General features: G+C 41.0%; 1 protein-coding gene across 1 annotated transcript in view; it reads left to right on the top strand.

Annotated features, from left to right (window-relative positions):
• The first annotated feature begins 3,262 nt into the window (after positions 1–3,262).
• Positions 3,263–9,828, top strand: part of LMAN1 (lectin, mannose binding 1) — a 225,099-nt gene continuing 218,533 nt past the window's right edge. Inside the window, exon 1 of the mRNA XM_069220369.1 lies at positions 3,263–3,641. Within this exon, the coding sequence (XP_069076470.1) occupies positions 3,434–3,641 (208 nt within the window). The 5' untranslated portion in view covers positions 3,263–3,433. The remainder of the gene's footprint in view (positions 3,642–9,828) is intronic.

Here is a 9,828-nt window from a genome sequence, read left to right as displayed (position 1 = left end):
AGAGGAATTAAAACACACTCTACAAAATCTTTGCTCTCAAGGAATCATTGAGCCTTGTGATTCTTCACTGTGGGTCGCACCGACAATGATAACACACAAGAAGTCAGGAGGAATCAGACTGTGTGCTGATTTGAGAACCCTCAATGCTAACATTGCAGTGGATTGCCATCCCTTACCTAAAATTCATGAATTAGTGGCAAATGTGTGAGGGGCTAAATGGGTTTCAACTATAGATGTAAGATCAGCTTACCATCAGGTGACATTATCTAAGGAATCTCAAGAATTTACAACATTTGTCATGCCTTTTGGGCCTACCCCTACCTGAGATTACCGTACAGGCTGGCATTAGCTGGCAGTGTGCCTCAAAAGTTGATGGACCACATGTTCAGTAATCTCAGGGGAGTGCAGGCTAACCAGGATAACATGTAGGTCATTGCAAATGGTCTGGAAGAAAAGAATCCCATTTTGAGAAAATAATTTATGATTTGGTCACAGAGAGGTATGAATCAGCTGTGATAAATGTAAACTCACAACAAATTAGTTAGAATATCTGAGTCATACACTACCTGATTCTGGGATTAAGCTAAAATTATTTTTGATTGAAGCCATAAAAGAAGCCAGTGAAGCAGTGCCTAGCGATTCCTTGCGTTACTTTTTGGGGGCTATGCATGTTTTATGCCTGGGTATGCCCATGTCCTTGAGCCATTAGGAATGCTACATAGGAAGGGACAAAATTTCTCTGGTCTGAAAAATACAGGAAGCATTTAACAAGATTAAGAATCTTATGGAAATGGCACAAACTCTGCATGCTTTCTGTGAAGGTAATACTTCTGGCAGCACAGTGGATGTCAGTATGCAAAGTTCAGGAGCTGTGTTTCTGGTAAAGAGCAGACTATAGCCTTCACATCTGGATCCTTAAAACTGTATAAGAAACAGTATGGCACTACTGAATGTGAGGCAGTAGTGTGTGTGGGCTGTACAGACGTTCAGGATGTATGTGTGGGGTAACAAGCTTTAATTAAATACAGAACATAAGCCTTTAGTTCATATTCTCACAGATAACACATGCAACAACCTGTCAGTTAGGCAGACCAGATTGGTTTCAAGGTTGCAAGAGCAAAAATTTGTGGTCAAATACATATCAGGTGATAAGAATTTTTCTGCGGATTGCCTATCAAGGAATCCAGTGGAAAGTTTGGATGATAAGTGTGTGATGGATGACATTGAATGCATGGCTGTCAAAGATGCTGTCAGCCATCAGTACAGTGGGGTTTTGGACGGGAAGGATTGGCTGGAAGCTTGTAAGGAGGATGAAGTCTTGTCTAAAGTCAGAGAATACATTTTACAAGTTTGGCTAGCTGGAGAACTGCAGACATTTTCTCAAGTCTCAGAAGAATTATCTGTTGTGAATGGGTTGGTTTTACGAGGGGATTTGTACGCTCCTCCCACAAAATTGTGCAAAGCCATCATTGCTAAGGCTCACCAAGGTCATCTAGGAACAACTAAAACTAACATCCGCATCAAGCAACATTACTGGTGGGCTGCCATAAATAAACAGTTGGATTTACAAAAGATAGGTGACCAGAATGTCTACTCTCTGACAAGCACTGGAAGGTTAACAAGTCACGTTTACAACATGATACCTTTCCAGAGACAGTGTGGAAGAAGCTGGGGAAGAATTTTTCTGGTCTGTTCGCATCACTGCCTGCTGATATTAAATGTTAAAAAAGGTAATTGATTATTTCTCTAAGTGGATATATTTCTCTTTTGTTGAATCACTTAACATTGAGGCTGCTGTGAAAATTTTAGAACAATTATTCTTTGTAGAAAGTGCACCCAAAAGTATTGTTACTGATAATGGTACGCACTTCACTTCTGAACACTTGAAGGATTTTTTGACAAACCAGGATGTTAAACATCTGCAGGCAGCATTGTACTCCTCTTGTTCGAACGGTTTGGTTGAGAGGGGAAACAAATTCATCAAGAAACTGGTAAAGACAGCCTTGGCATCAGGTCTTGCTTGATGCGTTAAAGATTCTTAAACATAAAGTGTGGTGATATAACACTGCAGCACAGTGTGACACAGGCAATAGCCCGTTTTCCTTGTTGTGGGGGAGAAAGGATCATACCACTTTTTTCACTAACTGGTTGAGAGAACAAGCAATTAAAGTGACTGAAAATGTGGTACGTGACATAAAAGATGTTTCTTCTACTGTAGTTGCAATCAGGGTAAAATGAAACATGACTTTGATAAGAGACACCATGTTAAAAGTCTGGAATTTGCATTTGAAGATTGGGTTTTAATCAAAAGTCCAGTAAAAATCAGGAAAGGTAAATCCATCTACTCATCACCTGTAAAAGTAAATAAACAAGGTTAATAGGGGTGCAATGTTACTTCAGAATAAAAGGTGATGGTATAAGGGGCAACTAGTTAAACTTATGCAACAACAGGCCGCTATCATACGCAAGAAGCGTGGTTCCATGGAATCAGATTGGGCACTCTGGGTGCCATCTACAATGGGAAATACAGCCATAAACTAGAAATGTGTGTTATAATGCAGGCATCTGCAATTATTAGTGCTAATCCTATTTTTCCTAGGAGTCGAAGACATAGAAGACCAGTTGTATCATGTGAAGTAAGAGTACTACAAAAGTTTACAGATCTTGTAATGTTTTAATATTTTTTTTTGTGTATGGGTCTTTATATTTTGTTTACTCTCATATCTCTCTTGAGGGGGAACGTGATGTAGTATATGTAAATTGTGATGGGTCAAAAACATGATGCGTGCTTAAACACAAATACGCTTCTCCTAGTTGCCACTCAATAAGCTTAACTCAAAAGATACTTAACGGAGAAAAGGTGCAGCTGGATGAACAGAGTAATAGCAACACAAGCAAGGCTTGCCTTATGTTTTATGTATGTGGCTCGGCCATGTTGAAATGCCTTATTTTCACTTTAAGTCAAACAGCATAAACTTTTTCCAACTTACTTATATTGATATGGTTTGCAAAAACGTTTTTATATCGACGTCTTTAGTAGATTCTCAATAATAAATACGAAATATTTTTACTACAATTAATGGATTTAGACTAGTTAAAGTCCGACTACCAATTTATATACGGTGATCTTTCTTTATTAAATCGTGATATGAGCAGTAGGTTTGTCTCCTATATTCGAATGAGTTTTCATCTCTTGGAAATAATATGATCTGCAGTAAGCGCGCATCTTTTTAAGAAGTAGTCGAGCAACCACAAATTAAGTCTTTCTTTTATTTCTATGAGAGCTGCCTCCATGGTTCCAGAGTAAACAAAACCCGGCAGTGACTTTTGACTTGGTCCATTTAGTTGCTTAACCAATCAGGGAGCGCCCTGTTGGCTCTGCAGGATTTCCCATGCCTCCGCCTGTCCGTAGGTCTACGTCAGCAGAGCCAAGATGGCGGTGTCCATGCAGCGGTTTCAGCTCTCTCCGGCAGTTCGGGGACTGTCATTCGTTTTATTCTTCTGCCTCCACTTGAGCTCCGCTGAACCGGGCACTGAGACTCCTTCAGTCCCGCATCGCAGATTTGAATATAAGTACAGTTTTAAGGGGCCGCACTTGGTGCACAGCGATGGCAGCGTGCCATTCTGGACCCACAGTGGAAGTGAGTATTCCAGAGACATCTTTTTTAAAGAGTTGGTGAGAAGACAAATGGCCTGTATATACATAACAGAGGTTCTGTCTATGTGCCTTGATCTGGCACAGAGAGCGTAGACCAAGACTATTACTTTGTGCACTCTGGTAATTCAGAAACGGGTAATTTACCTGCATAATAGTACTGTGCAATTCTGGGCAGTAAAGAGATGATAAGCATGCGCGTCTCTGTGTTTTCTACGGAAAGGTCAAGCAGCTTGTCTATATGCATTGGCCTGTCTTCTGATTTATTTGCATACGTGTCCACTAACAGAAGGTTAAGCTGTTCAACGTAAAAGCATTGCAGAGTATAAACATGCATGATGGGGAACCCCGGAGTGCTAGCCCTTGTGCCCCGGGAGAGTTATAAAGTGTAAATCTTGGTATCTCCAGGATCTGCCTCTTGTACTGTCAATTTATATCACATGGCATGACCCTCCCATGTGCTAGAAAATGATAGAGGATCATTGGTGTTTGGGACTAACTGATGGCTAGTACTTGTTCCAATGGGAATGCGAAGTGGCTGCCTCGAGAAGCTGAGTGATAGGTCCGCCAGATGTTATACGGTTAGATTATATGTACTCAGATCGTGCTCCAGATGTCTGGATCTGAAAGGACCTTAAGAAAGCATGGGTGGCCCAAGAAGATGGATGTGGTGTGCGCAAATATCAACAAAAAAAGATCTAGACAATGACATCATGGGTCCATTTGTAACAAATCCAAGACTTGAATGCTGTATATATTTAGTAATAATATTAGCTCTAATTGATATCAACGTAGGGCCTATTCAGTGCCCAAGTTGTATGGTCCTATTCAATGCCCAAGTTGTAGTGTGCTTAGGAGTACATGCATAGGGCATTAATGCAGACCATGCTGCGTGTCAGTTGCTGAGTATAGCAGCAAGAAGTGCCCATTTGAGATCTGCAAGCAGAAAACTGGTTAGGGGTCCATGTCCTGTGTCCAGTGCTTGAGCCATGCCCAAAGAATATCTTGTGCAAAAAGAACAGTTGATGGACGGAATGGAGGACTTGGCCTGGCAGTTCGGGCTGGACTGTTCCCATGGGGAACAGGGTCAAGACTGATTTGCATACTGCATTTGTGACTGAGGGTGAATGTTTGATCGGTTCCACATTCCCTCCATCATTTGTGTTTGTTTGCTTTTGTTGCCATAAGTGCACCGGGTATGCCCAGACGTAGGTCCCGGGCTCACTGTGCCACTGGATTTAAGCTTGCCTGGCTGATGAAGGGCGATACCCTGAAACCGGTCTCAGGATGCTTGTTTCTAGTCTAGGGAGGACTTGGCCTGGCAGTTCAGGCTGGACTGTTCCCATGGGGAACAGGGTCAAGACTGATTTACATATGGCTGGGTCCAAACTGGGGTGGCATGGTGAGCAAAAGAATTGAGGGATTAAACCCAGATCTGTGACTGAGGGTGAATGTTTGATTGGTTCCGCATTCCGTCCATCATTTGTGTTTGTTTGCAGAGAATATCATGGTCAAGATTATTTGGCTACATAGCATACCTAAAATGAATGGACTGTGGTCTTGGGGGCAAAATGTTACCATAACTAACCACAAGATGTAAACGACAATGTGTTTTTAGGCTTGGATTATAAGTAGTGTGTCCTTCAGCAGTGTTTTCAAAATGCTTATTTGACAGGAATTATGTAATATTGTTGACTAGCTAATTTTCCAGTATTTGTGGAGGCCAGTGTACTGTAATAGTCTATAGTAGCAACATGTGTTGATGTTTTCAAAACACACTTTACAGTTTAAAAAAACGTGATGTGAAAAGTGCATAACTTATTTGGAGTTCAGATGACAATTATCAGTCACTGCCTCTTATCTTACTATTCTGTTACAAACCCCCTACTTTTGATGTATAATGTTAGGAAAATGTAAGTTATGTACTTGGCCTTTGTGTTTGTAGCTCACCTATTCTATTTCCTACAACCTGAAGTCCTGTGGGCCATCCGTTTGCAGGGAATTGTTTTTCCTGTGGTCATTTAACCCTGACAGGCAGCTGAGGAATAGAAGGGCATACTTCTGTCTTCCCACTGCCAGAGTACCTGATCTAGACCTTTACCATTTAAGAAAGGTGTTTTGCTATACTTCAGACTGAGAAAAGACAAAATGAAAGGAATGCCAACACTGCAGCACTCTTAGTCTGAGTAATGGATTTATTAAGGCACTTTTCAAGGTTCGTACAGGGAAAGCGTTTCGGTCAAATGCAGCAACACAAGTACAATTCTGAAAATAATCACAGCCGTAGAATAATAATGATCATAGAAACAAACAAAGACAATACACTAATTCAACCGTGGATAATATATCTATATATAGTGATTATATATTCATGCACACAACCCAAAGAGGAAAATAAGAATTAAAAAAGCATCACCGTGGGGCGTGACATAGACATCATCTCTTTGCCAGCTGCAAGCTGTGAACCCAAACGACCAGGAAAGGAGAGAACTACCCACAATGGGAATCCAGGCAAAGGCGTCCTCCTCTCGGAAAGAGTTCTGTCTAACCCCAGTCATCAAGTTTCCCTCTTAAATACCTTAAACAAGTTGTAGAGGAGAATTCTAGAAACTCCTTCCTCCCATACTGCAAGCTGTTGTTCAAACGCTGGCTTACCAGGTCCGTGTTGAAAGAGCACACTTAGAGATTGGCCACATCCCAAGGTGCCCTCCCAAGACTGAATTGTTGACTGCCGTACCACAAACATTCTCTGGTATATCCTTATCTTTCCCTCACTCCTCCATGTTATGTCCCTGCCTTGGTGAGAGAAAGAGAGAGAGTGAGAGGAGTGAAAAACATGTTGCATAAGTTGCACGCAAAAAAATACCTGCACTGCCAATATGACGGTGTTTGAAGCTAAGCTAAGCAAAAATGGATTCAGTGGTCAGGGGGTAAAATACAGATAACATTGCAAAAGGTAGGTAAACAGGTCATTGGAACAAATCACATAGTTTTGCCTAGTGATGTGGCTGCAGCGGAGGAGACATTGTTAAACATGTTTTGACAGTTTTGTAGTTCACAGTGTTGGGGTTTAAAAAATATACCCAAAGTACTAGCCTCACAAAGTTGCAGACCTCTGTATGGAACTATAGAGCATAATTGGCTAACCCCAGTCATCTCTTTTTTTTTTTTTCTTTAAAATGACATAGGAATATACAAAGGGATTTAGGGCATACGGATATGCATTCATTACCTTAGATCTCTTCACCAAGAGTGCAAAGAAATCAGCAGTAGTAAACCTCATCCTGTGCATGGGAAGTGGTCATTGCAAGGCATAGTTTGCCTTGAACTTAGGGAACACTCAAAAGCATCGCCAACTCCTCTCTGTCCCCTTTCCACATGGGAAATGGCTGGAGATTTACTCCAGCCATGTGCTGAAGTAACATCCCTGCCAGGATCACCCCTAGATTTACTAAGGGTGTGTAGGGAAAGGGCTTTCCATATAAGGAAAAATGTTTTCACTGCAGAGAAGGAAATAGAAAAATGTTTTTGCACAGGCTGTTTTAATTTCCCTATGTGGAATTCTTCAAAATGGAGGACACCACACAGGGAACAGGAGCCAGTTCAAAACGTTGCATGTCATTCACACTTTTGTGCTTACTTTGATTAGTGTAGCTTTTCAAGCATACTACTCATTTTGCTTGTAAATAAAAAAATGAAAATAATGCTTGGGCTGAGGAGTAAATCATCCCCCATCCTTTTCATTGTTTTAATGATTAGGGCCCATAGATTTTATAGTAGTAGTTATTGTAGAATAACACCACTGCACTTTGTTCAAGTTTCAGTTTCCATGCTTTCCACACTTTCAAAATATTTGACTAAAGGCTCACCAGATTTCTACTAACCTCACAGGATCCACACGTGGTTTTTCACCTGGTATTCGGTGAAAATTGGTCAAGCATTTCATAGTTTAATTGATAATTTATTTACATCAATTTTTGAGAACTGAACTGAGAATTATTCATCCACATTTATTTTACTTGTCTGCATTAATAGTAAAATCTGCCTTCACCATTTGAGAAAAAATAACTAACCATGCCTCTATCCATTCTAAAAGATGTACTTTTGAAGCAACCAAATACATTTAAACAGTGAACTGTCTATAAGGAAGTCATATTAATAAATGAAACCGTATTGGATTTCTCCTAAAGAAACATGGAAATAGTACATAGTCAGACAGGTCAAATCCATACTATACACTTTATAACTACCTTTATTGTGCCCATCATATAGAATTGTCCTGAGGTAGCTGCTGATAATTTTGACTTAAGATAATTCCAAGACTGTAGCTTGTTGCCTTACCAGGAAGACAAATTATTGATTGATTCCAATTTTCACAGTTTGGAATAAGGATTATACAGTAACATCAGAGTTTTGGCACATAATTACTGCACATGTTCCCTCTCTGCAAGCTACCTAAGTTAGTATGGGGAAATAATCTCTGGAGCGTGATATTACCATACAACTTGGATGTGCTCAAACAGGTTTTGTTTAGCCCAACCTGTAAAAAGGTCATTAGCTAGTGTCATTACTTAATGCTAGGTCTTTAACAGTAGTTAAGGATCCAGTGGGTGCAGGCTATAATACTTATCTCACAGGTAGCAATATACATCAATTTTAGCACTTTTGATTAAAAAGCACACAGTCCTATACAACATTTTCACCAATCCTGAGTGATCATCAGAAAGCCAAGGCTCCCTGCAATACCTAGGAACAGTATAGTGTGTGTGTATTGCCCCTCCCCCCACCCCCAAAAACAAGTGCTGCTTCCTTTAACGGTGTTTAACTTTAACGGTGTATCTCCACTGCTTGTATATTTGAATTTTTTTTTATCACAAGCAAAATTAGTAGTCTGCTTCAAAAAAAAAAAAAAAAGGTACCCTGAGCAAAGCAGGTGCAAATGTGGGAATGACATGCAACATTTTGAGCTGGCTACTGTTCAGGGTTACTATTTTTTTTTTTAGTTGCAGCAATCCATAACAGTGCATGTATTTGCAGACTGTCTTCTTCTAGCCCACTCTACGTTGCCTGCCCCATCTCTCATTGTTGGTGCTCATCTTGTCCCACCTGCCACATACTTGTGTTGTTGCTTGCTCAGTCCTACCTAAATGCCCCCCCCCCAACCATTGTTTCGTGGCCTGCTCCACAAGCCTCTTCCTCCATGTCACTCAAGTCCAGCCGCAAACAAAAAGATGCATGAGTGCAGGCACAATGTTCTCGGGGGGGGGGGTGGTTACACTACCACTGATAAGCCATCATTGAGCTCGGAAGGCTAACAATAAAGTCATGGAATGAAATATACTATCAAATGCACATGTTGGCAGTACTTAACTCCTGAAAGCAGTATGCAAGTGGCGGCGTTCACCCCCAAGATTTTCCACTTTTGCCAAAGTGAAAACAAATGTTGGCTTTTCCCCATGCTCTGTTAGTTAAAGGTTTGCTTGCTGGAGCATCTGTGATCCCATTCTCAATTGCCACACATGGAAAATAGACTAACATCACTCGAAGAAAAGATGGAAATCCATTAGCATTTTAACACCCCATCTAGACCTCTGATGAGCCAGCTACAAATTATCTTATGAACATCTAAAGCATTTCTGTTGGTTGACCCTTCCCTCCGCCCATTCCTATGCTGTTGTTGTTTGCCCCGTTAGCACGTCGTTGTCGTTTGCAATGTCCTTCCCACATTGTTGTTGCTTGCCTCCTCCTGTCCGGGAAGAAAAAAAGAGCTATGTCATGACCAGCGCTGGCCACGTCGTAGCGTTTATTTCCCCTAACTAACTCATGCTGCCTATTGGTGTCCTGCTGTACAACATGGCTAAAAGACATTGACAAAGCCAAGTGCATCTTTTTCTCACATTCCTTCCTCCGATACTCTGTGTTGCTCCCAGCCTCAAACTCATCCATTGCTTCCCCCTACTAGTGTTATTATTTTTTAATCTCCCCTCTCCCTCAACAAACTCCTTCGCTGCAATTGTGCCCCACCTGCACCCCATCTGGCTCATGCTGTGGGGCTTACTTACAATTACCCAACTCTCCATTTCTATTCCACCCCTAATAGTCACTTTAAAAAAAGAAAATACATATTTTTGAAGAGTCCAGCTTCTGCAGTTTACCATCAGGTCACTCTGTTA

Source organism: Pleurodeles waltl, chromosome 1_1 (assembly GCF_031143425.1).
Source record: "Pleurodeles waltl isolate 20211129_DDA chromosome 1_1, aPleWal1.hap1.20221129, whole genome shotgun sequence".
Taxonomy (NCBI): domain Eukaryota; kingdom Metazoa; phylum Chordata; class Amphibia; order Caudata; family Salamandridae; genus Pleurodeles; species Pleurodeles waltl.
Note: the sequence above shows the minus strand (reverse complement) of the source record. Positions and strands in the feature narration are given on the sequence as shown.